General features: G+C 48.7%; 1 protein-coding gene across 1 annotated transcript; it reads right to left on the bottom strand.

Moving 5' to 3' along the window:
* Positions 1 to 10,221: 10,221 nt before the first annotated feature.
* FASLG (Fas ligand) lies at positions 10,222 to 13,246 on the bottom strand. The gene is made up of 4 exons (XM_009951747.2): positions 12,857 to 13,246; positions 12,435 to 12,480; positions 11,046 to 11,096; positions 10,222 to 10,616 (listed from the first exon to the last, which is right to left on the bottom strand). Exons 1-4 carry the CDS (start codon positions 13,244 to 13,246, stop codon positions 10,222 to 10,224), a joined length of 882 nt encoding a protein of 293 aa, XP_009950049.1.
* Positions 13,247 to 14,938: the final 1,692 nt, after the last annotated feature.

Raw genomic sequence — 14,938 nt, 5'->3', positions numbered from 1 at the left:
GCGGAAGCAGGGTAGGACAGCAGCCTGTGGAATGACCCATGTCACAGCAAGGGAAAAGTGTGTGGGAGGAGCAGCAGAGAGGAGCTGCTATGGACTGGCCGCAGCCCCCGTTCCCCATCCCCCTATGCTGCCTAAGGAGCAAGCAGGGGATGGGTAGAGGAGTTGGGAATGAAGGCATGAAGTTGAGCCCAGGGAAAAAAAAAGGGGGGGGGGGGGGGGGGGGAGTGGAAGATGTTTTTTCTTTGTTTCTCATTATCCAAATCACTTTCAATTGGCATTAAATCAGTTTCCCCAAATTGAGTCTGGTTTGGTGGTGAGGGTGATTGGTAATTGATCTACCTGTATTTATCTTGACTGTGAGACTTTCCGTCTATTTTCTCCCCCTGACCTGTGGAGAAGGGGGAGTGAGAATGTCTGGATGGCCATCGGAGAGCTGGCTAGAGTCAACCCACCACAAGTACCAAGTGCTATTTAAATTTCAAGCATTCAGAGGCATGTGGAACACTCATCTACCATGTATCACTTCTATAGCATATTCCAGGAGAGGGTCCGAGTACTTTACACATGGCTCAGCCCTGCTCCCCCCAGGGCAGTAAGCCACTATCCCTGTTCAGCCCATGGGGATGCTGAGAGGGAAAAAAGCATTTCCAGCTGCATGTCTGGCAGAGGCTCATTTGCAGCACTGACAGGGCCTTTGGAGACCACAACCCCATGCAGTGGCGTGGGGAAGGAACGATTCTCAACAGACACACTGCCCTCCTGACTCGGCAGCTCCACACAAGGCTAAGAGTTTACTGGAAGTCAGCACGGGTCTTCACCGCCTACCTGCTCCCTTTTACGCTCAGCTAGAGAGCACAGAGATACTTCAGGTTCACATTTCTGTGTTCAATGTGCTCTTCAAGACCACAGGAAATAGCACTTTTAAAGAGTAGGGCTATGGGGGGCAGCATTTTTGTTTTTTTTCTCTTTTCTTTTTCTCACAGAGGAAATCAGAAGTAAAGAATGAGATGAGTAAAAGCAGCTAAAGAAAGACTGAATTTTCAAACCAGTTATGTGAAGCACACTGCTAACAGGCAATCCAGTGGTTCTTCAAGAGGTTTTCACACCCTAAGAGCAAAAGCAAAGTTCAGCAGGGGTACCAGACTTGCAAACGGTACAAATCACTAGAAAATGGTCACTAGAAAACAAAGGAGAGCAATTTGGTCACAAGGAAGAGGTCAAACTTCCCAAGAGGTCTGTAAAAAGAAGCAACACTTGCTGTCTAAACGAGGTTCCTGGAGAGGCAATGATTTAGGACAATAAATGTTAGTTTCTTTTCTCTAAGCCCTGTCCTTCATTCATATAACCTTACTCTCCCTCCCCAGAGGGCTCAAGTGTGCTGATTCAACTTGGTTGTGGGCTAGTGGAGGGGAGAGGTTCACCGCTGTTACAGTTTCCTTAGGCACTTTTGATGATGGTCATAACCCAAATACGAGCACTGCGGAGAAACTAGCATGCTTTTCTTCACGGTGTCCTACAAAGTTAGGTGCTAAGCATGGTTTACAGGCAATGAGCTACACAGAGAAACGAAAGCACTGCTAACAAGTGCCAATTTTAGGATTTTTTTTTTTTTTCAAAGAATTCAGTGGTTGTATGGCTTTTGGTATGCTCTGCATTCGACCCCAACAGTCCTAAACACCAGTCTTGAGCCTGGCAGTCTTGAAATCTGCTGCCACATCCCCATGTTCTCTTACTTCATCCCCTCAGTGTATCTTCCAGCTCCCTCCAAGCAACTGGGCTGGATTTTTGTTTACTTGTTTAATTTGTCTGCATGAAGACAAAGGATGGTGGTGAGGGAACAATTCTGGCTGAAATGGTGGTTAGACCTTTCAGGCCAGGGTCCTGCAGGAGAGAGGAATCAGCACATGGAGGCAGAAACTCCCTGTGCCACCTGCAGCCACTACCAGCCCTCAGTGAAGAGCCTGGTGCCAGCAGGGACAGGTGCTTTTTCATGCTCTGTTCCCTGCCAAGACTGGCTTGCCCCTGCCCCTCAGAGCAAGGTCCCAAGCCTATTTTCAGGTTCTCTCATGCTTTCTGTTTCTCTCCTCACCCTGAAAGACCCACAGGATGCCTTCTGCAACAACTTGTACCTAGAAGCATTTCTAATGACATTTCCTAGTGCAAAAGGACATGAGGTGGAGTTCTGTGGCATAGTTTTCCTTGGCATCCTATGCAGATTCGATGCCACTAGCTGTTATTGCACCGATACACATTGGGGTAGGCACTGAGGATAGGATCCCCAAGGCTTTTATTGCAGGCTGGGGAATCATCTCTGTATCTTTTCCACCCTAAATGCACCCTGGGAGCAAGGAACACTCAGAGCAGCAAGTTATGTTAGCATCAAAATGAGAGTCACACATCTTAAGGCCCAGTGCACAGCACTGGTACTTCTCTTGTAGCACTGCATAGATGATTCTGCCAGGTCTGAAACATCTTTATTCTGTGATTGGGAGGGCACTAGATACAGTGACTACGTGGATGCATACACCGACAGATGGATCACACCATGTCTTGCCACCGAACTCCCCTCTGCACAGAATAAAGTGCATACAATGACAAAATAAACACTTCAAGGGCAGGGAGACAGTACGTAAAGGTGGTTTGAGCTGAATCACGAAATTACCATCCTCTTTTCTCCTTCAGCAGCCTTGCCTGGGTCACACCCTCCAGCCCAGCAAGCAGTCTCTCTGCAGGATGCGAGCGGGGAGTTTCGAGCAAACCTTCAAAGTGGTCATTCCCTACCCTCGCTGCAAACTCACGCACCAGTGTGACAGAGGAGCCCTGGCAAAGCTCTTCACTCCAGTCTTTGGCAGCTCAGATAAATGAGGAAACACAGCTGCAAGCAGGAGGCCTCCACCCCCAAACATCAAAGGCTCTGACAGCAATATGTTTGTTAGGGCCACAGCTCTGCTAACAGAAAGTAGCTGGCTAAGCCACAATAACTCTCTGCCACATCCAGGCCTCAAAATAAGTCTCATTAGCAAAGCAGTGCACAGGCACAGCCGCATGCAGCCTGTCAGGACCACTCGATGGCTAGAAAATGCAGTACCAATTCCACAGCACAACAGCAAGGAACATTGCAAAGGCTGCAGCATCACACTTCTGCTGCTTATTTAAAAACTAGCCAGCCAACCCGCCCTCTCTCAAACCAAGTGCGGCAATGGGATTTGTCTACTGAATATACTGAATTCTTCCTGGTCCTTCCCTGTTGAAACCAAATAAGGAATTAGAGCAAATTACATCTCTTTTGTTTCTGGAGCATTTCTGATATAACAGGAAGCGTGGACAAAGAGAATGGTAGCGAGTCACTCTGTCAGTACGTCCTTCAGAGCCTGTGCTGAGACTGGGCAGCTTGTACCAGTTTTTTTGGTCGACACCAATGATAGCTGAGAATTGCACCAGCCATAAACAGAGTGCACCCTGCTTAGGGAATGTCATATTCATCACACCTCCAGCATGAACAGCTAGCTTGTAGGCCGTTTCAATTAGGAGAGACAAATCTCCCTCTCTGATGCCTTTGTCTGAAATCTTTTGCGTCTGTGTCGACATAAACCTCACTATCAATGCCAGGAGAAATGCATGTCCCCAGCACAGGGCTCAGGAGAGCATGCAGTCCATTTCTGATAGTCATTCAGATAGCTCAAAAGGCTGGCTACTCCCCTGGCCAGTGCAGGTTTCCAAGCTAAATATCCCAGGGAATTAGCTGACCAGCAGGCTTTCACTCGCCAGGAATGACCTGACAAAGGGGAACCAGAGGAATCCCCAATGACAAAAGGAAATTGGACAAGGAGAATTTTTTAACTGTTGTAGAAGGAAACTGATTGTGGAGGACAGGAAAAAGAGAGAGATGTAAAATCTCTGTGATGGTTTCTAAGTGGGGGAGAGAATGATTCTCCGTAGAGAGGGCTGAGTCACACAGAGTGCGCTGAGGAATGGTGAGACAACTGAGGCAGAGGAAAGCATGTTGGGGTTTGTTATTTCACCCAGAGCTTTTTGTCTCTTTGCTACCGAGAGGAAACAGCAGATTATTTTCAAAAAACCATGAGTCTTCACAACAGTAAGACTACGTGCCTGTTCACATGACTGCGTATGTCTTGGCAGGGGTAATTGGCCAGACCAGTGTGTACTGGTAGGATCCTAAAGCAGCATCGCTGGTCACACCACAGGCGGGGTCCAGGGAATTCAGCATCTCTTCACACCTCTGCCTGGCAGAAGACACCATTGCAGACACTGCTAGAAGTCTCCTGCACCACAGCCTGCAGTCCCACGTCTCCTGTGTCAGGGCTTTGGTCATGTACAGGGAACAGAACATTTGACGCTCTGTGTTGCCCCGACAGGTGAATCAGCAACAAGTTGTCAAGCTTTTCTCCTCTTTTTTTAAAAAATTAAAATCAACAAGAAATTCACATGCAACTTGCCTCACCTTGCATCAAAACTCCTCTCTTTACTCACCTCATTCTCTCTTTCACGTTAAACCTCAGTCACTTAGTCATGCCTAAAATTACACTTTCGTAGCCATGACGTAACTTGCCCACACATCGGAGTACTAGTAAAATAATAGCGATATTTAGATTTGTCCCTTCAATTTTTCTCCCCTCTCTAACTACTAGACAATGCTCCTTCCCAACCTGGTAAAATTTTGGTAGTCTTTACGGCTCCTTGGGCTGGAAGAAGTAACCCCACAAGACATTGTAATGGAAACTTAGAAAGCCCAAGACTTCCTTCAGGTAGATGAATAAGCAAAAACACCCCAAAACAAAACAAAAAAAAACAAAAGCCAAAAAACCCAAACAAAGCAGCAATGAAACTTGTCAGATCGAACAGAAGATTGCTGTCTGAGCTCACAGGATTTGAACGGCTTCAGACATCAATTCTTCCATTCTTACTCATGCTCTCTCCTCTCCCTTGGAGGGCTACAGAAAGTCATATATAACACATCTCAACAGTGACAGTTCCAGCTAACTACAACTAAGCCATGAGGTTTCTGAACCAAGAAGTGTATCTGAGGAAGCCTGCTGAGAGCCAGTCCACATTGTGGCTTCATTTCTTGTCTCTGACACCCTGATGTCTCAGCACATGCTGGAGGTCAGCTGAAGATCTGCAAGTGCTCCTTCAGCTTTTGCACTACAGGTGCCCTTCAGGCCTTTGCTGTGCACCAGTCACCTTCCTCCCTGTCACAAGTGACCATGGACTGATAAGGAGTCAGGACACATGGATGCAATATACGGCATTGATATGAGGCATGCCGGCCATAGCTGTTCAGGGGATATTTCTCCCTCTCTAACCGTGGTTTCTTCGCTGGAGAAAGCAGAGGTGCAGTAGGCACTGGCAGGACTGCTTGCCAGCACACCACCTCCACAGATCTGTAGGAAACAGCACCCACTGTGCAGCAGTGCTGCTGTGCAGCACCTATCGCACACCAATCCTGCTCATTGCTCATTCTGCCTCACTCTCTGCTTATACTCAGTCTCTGAGAGCTTGCTGGGTGCCTCTTTGCTTCCACTGGGCTTCTGCTGTAGAAGCAGCAATGACCCTATCCATACAGTCCTTTCTATAATGCAGTCCCCTCTGCCACCTCGGTTACTGAACCTACCCAAGGTTTTTAAGACTCTAGCATGCTGCCCTCCCCTTTCCTTCACTGGGGTAGGTAAATAGGATGCAGAATCTGATACACATCAACCACAAAAGAGGCCATATCTCTATTAAGCAACTTGCTGTGCTCGGCCACATAGCAGCACAAATGTTTCTATATCATGCAGAGCCCTGATTTGGCCAACTGCGCACCCAAATACACAGGCATCTCCTGGAAAAGCTTCAGCTGACCACGAGAGCTGTCTGTGCCTGCAATGGGCCCGCTGGCTCAGCACCGGCCAGGTCTCTCAGTCTGGATCACGTAGGAAAGCATACCTGTACCTAGGAAGAAAGGACATGGACCCCAGAAGAGCCCCAGGCAGTGGGAGCAGACCAGAAACATCTTAACAGGAGATGATCTGAGCTCGTCACTTCTTGTCAGCCATGTTCTCCGCAGAGGAGAGTCTCTCTGGAGCCCTGTTAAATGGTGTCCAAACCGTGGGGTACCTCCACATATAGCCCAGGCTGCTCCATCAGGAGAGAGAAGGTCAGCTCAGACCACTGCAATCCAGAAACGTGACCTGCAGGGAGAAGTCACTTATTTTCAAGACAGAAAGAAAACAAATATCACTATGGCCAGCCGTGCTGATTGACCCAGGATATCCTTTCTAGCGCAGAAAATTTTTCCTTGCTGGGGAAGAAATCGTGATGAGTGCACTTGACCTCCTTAACTAAACTCTTAGTAGTTTGGTACAGACTCCAAAGGAGGTAAAGGCCTAAGCCATAGCTGGGCCAAGAACTCTAGAAAACCCACAAAAGAGCTGAGCAACACAGTGAGCATCGGTGCATGTGAGCTTGCAACACCAATCGTGCAATTAATGCATGAATAGCGAGTGGTTTTATCGAGACTCATCAAGGAACAAAGAAAGTTGTGGGTGCAAGAAGTCTTGTGCATACCTTCCCATTGTATGCAATTTGACTATGAGCCAACCACTTTATCCCATAAATATGACCGCCTAAGTGAGCGGTTTGATTGATTCTTTGAGTTCTTCCTGCTAGGCAGTGTGGCTGCATGATGGTGATCTCCCCTTGGGCTGGGATGCCTCTCAAGGCTACTCCTTGAGGCAGCAAGACCTTTTACCAACAACAGATCTTTGGATGAGTCCAGTTTGAGTGCTCCCCAAATTGCAACTGGACTGCAAGCCAAATGACTCACCTTGAGCAGGGATATCTCTCGAGGTTTGAAGATTCCTTACCTGAGACTAAGAGATTCTTCCTTACCAAGGTGGAAAGACCCTTTACTTGCAACAGACCCTCAGTAAGTGACTGATAGCATGCTGAATTAATACTAATGATATCCATGTATCTAGTTCCATCAGACATAAACCGTTCACCAAGTCTGGATCCAGCCACACCTAGACTCCTCTCTGAGGAGGAGTTTAGAAAGCAAGTGGGTCTATTCTGAACCTCATGTCTCAATGGGAGGATCTCCCTTACTCTTTTGCGTCTCTGGTCTCTGTGTAAACAATTCTAAATCGGTTCTAACTTGATTCTCCTTTGTACGTTTCTTCCATGTGGTAAGTAATAGAGTGAACCTTGCCATCAAACTTTGTTAAGTCGCACTTTTACAAGTTCACATTAAAATAAATTTTGCCAATGGTGATTCTTTAAGTGATCTAAATCACCCAACAGTGACAGGAACAAAATACTTTATAATTTCAAAATACATTTCAATAATTTGACTATTTTTATTAAATGATTTTAAATATAGTACAACAGCACTAAGTCCGAGGGCAGTATTAAATGTTCATTAAGTATTTAATAGTAACAATAAGCAAGTATTTCACTAAATGAACAGCTCATTAGCTGAATAAACAGATTACTTTAATAAAGCTGTTGTGGCACGAGCAGTCTATGAACTGACTCTGTGTTTTGAAATTGTATAATCCTGTCATGACCTTGCTTTGAATCATTAGTCAGAGCCCACAAGCAAAGTAGTGGATTCGCTCTGGGTAGTTTAGAGCAATATTTGAGAACAGATCACAAAGCAGAAACATGTGTCTTGCTGGCAGCTGTGCTGCTGACCGAACACAGTCACAGCCGCTCTCTGACTCAGGAGCAAGCCTTGCAGCACCTAGCTTTACCCTGCAAGGATAAGCCAGGTCTGTCCAACAAGGGAGATCCCAGCACTATTTATGACATGATTGTCCACCCCACTGAGCCACTGTCTCCAAATCGTGCCAGTCTGCGTTGCCTTTAGTATTTCAGACAAAAAAAAAAGACTGACAGATCCTTTTCCCCTGCTGATGTGCAGCAATAGCAACTGCAGCATCCTGACCCAGAGCTGAGTGCATTCACAGCCTAGGTGAGTTACTGTGTGCTGACTTACAGATACCTTTGGGAGCTTTCCAGCCCTACAACGATATGGTACTAACAGAGAGCATGACCTCAGCGTGAGTTTTCTCCAGGCACTGCCTTGCCTCTCTCCAAGCTGCTGACCAGTGAAGAAAGGAAGCATGCAATGTGCTCAGCTGGTTTTGCTACAGAAACAGGTGCAAGTTTGCAGGCATGTGTATCCACAGATGCCCACTCCCCACTTGGATGTCTGATCACTAGGAAAGCAACACAGCCAGCACAAACAGCAATCAGAAGAGGATAGCAACTTCCTGGCAGAGGCTGGATCCAGCACCTCTATCCCTGCACTTTGTGGTTTGCTCCTCTGATAACAGGAGTGATACTAGGATCAATTAAGCAAAACTTTGACCTTTTGAGGCATTTTCCACTGTGAGAAATTCAGTGGAAATATCTAAGTGCAGCAACATCTGTGTGAGCAAAGGCACCCGCAGCAGTAGCCAGTCCACTTCTAAGTTTCAAAGAAATAAGTTTCCCTGAAGCAACAGCAAACCACAGGCCGCACACCACCAAGCCAAGAGCAGCACCGTGGAAAAGGAAATAAATGCTGCAGGCTGCTGAAGAGCCACTGTTCACTGTGACCAATTTCAGAGCTGCAAGAAGGCTTGACCACAGGCAAAGATGATGATGCACCACAGCCGCAGCCTTTGCGCACTGCCTGGTGGCAACGTGGCAGACAGCCCCGGTGTTAACTTGTGCAAGGGAAGAGCTCCATGGACCAGACACCAGAGGGAGCAAAGAGGGGTTGTTTTTTTAACACCAAAGTGCCACTCCCTTTCCTTGCCATTCAGACTGCCCCATGGGAAGTGCTGCTGGGGCCAGAGGGCACATGGAGGAGCACGGTGCCTTTAGGGAGGGTAGCGCTTCTGCTCAGCAACAAGTGCCTGGCTCCACTCAAGCTGAAGCCTGTGTTTTGAGAACAGTCCCCTTCCCAATGGCCAAACTGGGCTTGGGGTGCCTGGTCTGTGCTGCCCACACCGCACCTCCCTGATCCCCAAGTCCTGATGTTTCAATACCGGAGCCCCAAAGCTTCACGGTGAGGACCCCGTGCCCTGCCAAGCAGGGAAACTGGGGTCAGGCTCCCAGATTTCTACTATGCTGCCGGAGAAGGAACAGAGTGCTGGCCCCTGATCAGAGAGGCCTTCAGGGCTTTGGCCATTGCAGAAGCCCGCTGCCCCAGATGAGAAGACAGGTGCTACTTACTAGAAAAATATACCTTTATTTACCATCTGTGTTTTGCTCAGGAGAGGAGGCGGTCCTGTGACACGGTCCTGAAGCTATGCCATTGATGATGGCCAGCACACCCCCACCAGCACCATGCAGGGGCTGGCAGGACCAGGTCTCCCTGGGAGACTCTGATTTGTTGAAAGACTGGGACTCAGGCCCCACTGTTCTCCACTGCCATGTTGTTCATTTCCTGGCAGCAGCGCATGTAGTCTCCCCATCAGCCCCCCCACCACAGCACAGTGATGGTTTCTCTCCAGGGCTGGGATGTCACTCATGGCACTGCTGCTCCTGGCACACTCATTGCAAGACAGTCAGGTCAGGATGCATTAAATAAAGGGGTTGGGGGACATTTTCTGGGATGGGAATGCTCGATAACTTAACACAAAATGAACATATCACACGTAACAAGCCAGCTAGCAGGCAGGTGCCTGTTGTGCAGCAGTCACAGTGCCGAGTGCCTGGGCAGAGTGGACAGCCATGGCTCAGGGCAGGCAGTTGAGGCCTCTGCACTACTCGTTCCCACGCCACTGCCTGCGGGCGCAGGTGCCCAAATCCCTGGCTCGAGGAGCCTCCTTGACACCCGCCAGTTGTCCCCATACCCCTGGTGGCCCAAGCTCACCAGGGCCACAACACCATGTGAGGCCACTGGCACCAGCATCTTCTCAGGTAGCAAGTAGTGAGTTTCAATGCAGTCTTCAGCACACTACATTTTGAGTTAGTTGGTTTTTTGGAGGGGGAAAACGTGCAATTCTCTTCGAGTTGAAGCAGTACAGCCCCAGTCCTTCCCAGAGGTTCGCTTTCAAGCCTTTACCAGTTGCTTGAGCCCTCTCACGCTGAAGGCCAAATCATAGTTTCTTGGTGGGCTTCATGGTGCAAGACCCTGGTTTGGCCACTGCCGCTCAGGCAGCATCCACCCCTTGCGCATCCTAGTGTGTGTTTGTGGGGCTGCCAGCCATGATCCAACAATCCCATTTAAAGCTTAAATAAGCCAAAGAATGTCTTGGATTCCTCAAAATTAACCAGAGCGATTTTGGAGACGTTGACGTACAAACTGTCCATCTTCCTGAGCTTGAATAAAGCCCCCAGGTAGCTTTTCCGGGCCCACGTTTTCTGACTTGTACAGTAGTTCATGCCTTTGTCCTCCATCAGCACGTGGCTGCCTGGCGAGGTCGGGTTTTTCTTGTAGACAATGTGAGTCAACACCTGGCTGCTGCAGACGCTGCCCCGGAAAAGCACGTTGGAATACACAAAGTACAGGCCAGTCTCATTGATGACAAGGCCCTGATCACGGTACTGAATGCCGTTGGTGAAAGCATGGCCAGAGATGGGTTCCCACTCCAGAGGGAGGTCCCGCTGGGCTGGGTTCCCTGGAAGTCAAAATAAGAGAAAAAGCGTGGTAAGTACAAGCAGTTGTGTGTTTTTTCCTCAAGTCACACCCTATGTCACAACAAGTCAACTGTTCTCCAAGCCCTTGTCTGCAGCATGGGAAGTCCACCCCAACCTTGCACTGGTGGGAGCTCTCACCTTCACCTTGCTCAATGCCAGCTGTCTATGACAGCCTCCTGCCCCCCACACGCCTATGCAAACCAAAAAACAAACCAAAAACTGAAAAGCCTAAATGAGGGAAAGATTTTAGCTGTGGAGTAAATTCCCACTGTCAGAGCACACATGTTACCAAAGGAAAATAGGAAAGCCTGTGTGAGGCAGGCTCCTCAGAACTATGACCATGCCATCCTCTCACCCCAGCCACATCTGCCCTATCTCCCTACTCCCACATTTTGCCTCTCAGCACCTACCTGTTAAGTGTGCTGCCTTTCTTGGTTCCTTTTTCATTGACTGCTCCTGCCCTGCACAAAAATAGGGAAGACGTTAGCCATATGCTCCATAGAGAAGCCAGCCCAGAGAGCAGAAGGGAGCCAGCCACGAAGATGAAATGGGGCAGATTCAGAGCAGCACAGGGCACATAGCCACCATGGCTTAGCACAGTGAGGCAGGGCGGTGCTTGGGCAAACACCACAGGGCCAGAGAAGGAGTTAAAAGGGAAGAGTTGCAGCAAAGGATCCAGATGTGATCAAAAGCAAGGGGAAAGAGCAAGGAGAGCTTTCATCTTAAAATGGTTCAGCTGATGAGCTCAAGCAGAAGTCTCTTACTCAGGGTGTAGGAGAGGGACAATATTGCCTCTTTATACAGCAATTCTGACCCATGCCAAGGGGACTGGTCATGTCCTGACAAAGACAAGCCTGCCGTATTGCTCCCCTCCAGTCCAGCACTGCTCAGTACCAGCCCTCCTTACAACTAGATCAAAGAATACGCTTGAGACATCCTGCAAACCACCCTGCTGGCCAGGCAGACTTTGTCCTCAGAGAGGCAGAGCACAGCTAGGAAAATTCTGCCTTCCCTGGAGGGCTTGGTTCCCCTTGGAGAGATGGGCCAGTTATAGTGACTCAGTATTTGCATCCCAAAAAAAGGATATCCTCACTGATAACATTAGCATGGAATATAAAATACATAAAAAATATGATTTTTAAATTGTTCCATTCAGGTTGAAACTCTTTTTTTCCTAAATGAAATTTAGAAAAATTGTCAGGTTCTTATGGAAAGTTTCAATTTCACTGAAATGACATTTCTAAAAGATAAAACCACACATATAATCAGGCTCTTCTCAACTAGCTTTGGCTGTGGTGAGACTTTGTACTTCAAGAATTTACACAAAAATAAGTTGCGTTCTCAAAGGTGGGATTGAATCCCCCACCCCCATGAGAAAAAACCCCTCTGCATCATCCCAAAGTCTTAAAAGAGTAAGGAGAGAAAGAAGTGACACGTGCAGTGCCTGTCTCTGTTCTCGTCCTTCCGTTCATGTTGTCAGTATATGTCAGGATAGCCAGAAACTCACTTTTACAGCAGAGTACCTGTTGCAGAGTTGACCCGTGGGCTGGGGAAGGCCCCAAGGTGGGGGCACACTACCCCAGGAACCTGTGGCTGACACCTCTAAGCACTTCAGCAGGCAGCGTGCAGGACCCCATCCCCAAACCCCAGAGATAAAGCTCCTTTTCCAGAAAAGCAAGTGAAATCAGCACTTCGAGAGCATCGAGCTGTGACCCTGCATTTGCCCCCCGATGAGAGGAGGGAAGAGTTTGACACATGCTAACACAGAGGGGATCCCTCCTCTATGTACATCAACTCACCTATGAGTTTCTCCAAAGCTGGAGGAATGCGTTCAGTGCTGATGGACTGTCAAAAGAGAAGAGTGACAAGTTGCCTTAGCAGTATAAGAGCATAAGGGCATCACCTAAAGCAGTGAAGTACTGTCTTGGACAGTGGCTAATTCTGGAGCCTTATGAGGAACTGCAAAGTGCTAAGGAATAAACAGGGAGAGGGACTGTGCAGCACTCAAGAAACGCAAAGACATCCAAATATATCAGTCAACAGTAGAGCAGTCCCACACAGTAATAAGCAACCCCACTTACGCTGGCATGGCAGACATTAAAATGCCACCAGCCTGGCCCTTGTGGAATTCTGCACCACCTGAGCATCTCAGACCAAATTTTAAGTTTTTCTTTTTTTCCTGTTTCTCCAGAGCCTCTGTGACCAGCCAGGCAGACCTCACCTCTCTGAGTTCAGCCAGTTCCTTCTCTAGGTGGAAAATCTGAAACATGCTCAGTCCCACTCCAGTGAGGGCCAGCAGAATCAGCAAGGGGATCACCAGGAAGCCGACGCTCCTCGTTTCTCTGTTGTTCCTTGGCTTTCTCCTCCGGTCAGGTACTGGTGGTGGGAAAGGAGCGACGGGGGGTGCCGGGGGGCAGGAAGTATTGTTGTTGGCACAGCCATCCACCCAAAAGATCTGGGGGTATACGTAGTTCAAGTTCTGCTGCATGGCTGGGAGCGGGATGGGCTGGACGTGCTTGGTGTGATCTTCCATATGGCAGCCAAAAACTGCCGGCGCTGTCCCAGACTGAGCCCTAGGGGAAGACTCATCTCTGCCTTTATACGCCTGCATCACTCCAGCAGTGAAGACCCAGCTCAGATACTGCAGCTCTATGAAAGCCTCAAGCATCAACAGCAAACCCCAAAGAGTTTCCGCCCTCAGCTACAAGTTCAGGGCACCCGCCTGCTCCTCCCACACCGAGGCAGCACGCACAGACAGCAGGACCAGCCTGGTGGCAGACTGCGCTCGCACAAAACTGCGCTCAGTGGCCAGGGTCAGGAAGCAGGTGCCCTCAGCAGCAAAGTGCTCATGGGGCGCGCGAGGGCTGTGCTGCCAGTCGGGGGCTGAGTAATCAGCCCAGAGCACACCCACCAGCCCAGCCTTTCCAGCAGCCCACTCGGGCAGAGGCAGCAGCTTTTCCACTGTGGTGTCCTGGACCACAAGCAGAGCAACAGGAACGACAAAACTGCTGGCATCCTGCACGAGAGGGGAGAGGCAGAGCTGAGGACTCCTCCTCTCAGCAGAAGGATGAAGACCTGATCTCAAGCGCAGCTGTAGGTGCTGGGGAATTGCTTCATTTCACACAGGACAAGTCACTTACCACTGACTGCTGCACACCCCGCCTTTTCCTTACCTGCTCCTTAGGGCAAGATACAGAGTCACGGAACACCAGTCACAGACTGTGTTCCACTGTGATAAAAACCAGCCTAGCCAAGAAGAGGAACAAGGGTCAGCGCTGCAGCCTCAGGAGAGCTGCCCCAGCATTAGCAGCCCAAGTAGAGCGAGCTCAGTGCGCTGCCTTCACCCACACCAAATCACTGCGGGACTCCGGCCAGGCTGAACCAGTGGTGTGCTGTAATGTGGGAAACGCACAGTGTCTTGGGGCACAAGCAGGCTCTTCTGGCAGCTTCTGCTGCCCCTCTTACCTCTGCAAATACTATCTCCAAGCCCACAGTCCTCTTCTAACCTGAAGATGACTTAGGGAAGGGCTTTTTGTCATCTCTTCCAGTCAATGCTGAGCACTGCAGCAGGACCTAACCTGGCTGAGTAACTTGTGATTAAAGCCTGGGGTAGACAGTGCTACTGATCTTGGTAGAATTTCTCTTGCCTTTCAAGAAAGGATCCAGAATTCAGGCCATGCTGCAAGGACCAGCACTTAAAAGAGCTCATTACAAAATCATAATGAGGACAGACAGGGACATTTCCATTCCTCAATTTCCATTTTCTATTGACCACATATTTCTAAGCAGTGGCAGTGAGATCTCCCAGATTTACAGGTACACGCAAGTGATTATAGACAGAGGTTTACTCTTCTGTTTTAAAGACTTACATTGAAGTGTTTATTTGTATGGGGTAATGTTTAAAAGAAGGAAATGCTTAATAGAAGAACAAACTGCAGATTTGTCTCCTCTATGGCTAAAGGAAGCAATCCCAACACGCAGGCTTTGATCTTGAACATCAAAACTGGGGTCTGAGAACAGCAAGATTTAACAACACGTGCACACTTGTTTCTCCAAAGCAAGGGCTCAGCTTTGCCTCCAACCACACCAATAAGTAAGACGTGTCCTCAAAGCCTTGTCTGCACCACCAGACACCTCACTGCTTTTTGAAGATGTTCACCACAGTCTTTTGCTGCAGCAGCAATCCGCAGCACGAGAGGTTTCAGCAACCCATCCGGCTCTTCCTTGTACTTTTAGGTTTCTGACATAAAAGCAACATAAATCCAGCTCCAGCAGATCAAGCCTGGTCATGCCTACCCTCACT

The sequence above is a fragment of the Leptosomus discolor genome, chromosome 3 (assembly GCF_034619465.1).
Source record: "Leptosomus discolor isolate bLepDis1 chromosome 3, bLepDis1.hap2, whole genome shotgun sequence".
Classification (NCBI taxonomy): domain Eukaryota; kingdom Metazoa; phylum Chordata; class Aves; order Leptosomiformes; family Leptosomidae; genus Leptosomus; species Leptosomus discolor.
This window is presented reverse-complemented; position numbering and strand designations above follow the sequence as displayed.

Excerpts from the sequence above, each read along its gene's own strand:
- FASLG (XM_009951747.2), bottom strand. The coding sequence starts at position 13,246 with ATGCAGGCGTATAAAGGCAGAGATGAGTCTTCCCCTAGGGCTCAGTCT. Across the intron at positions 11,097-12,434 it reads AGCTTTGGAGAAACTCATAG|GGCAGGAGCAGTCAATGAAA; the intron begins GTGAGTTGATGT and ends ATTTTTGTGCAG. Across the intron at positions 10,617-11,045 it reads AAAGGCAGCACACTTAACAG|GGAACCCAGCCCAGCGGGAC; the intron begins GTAGGTGCTGAG and ends TTTGACTTCCAG.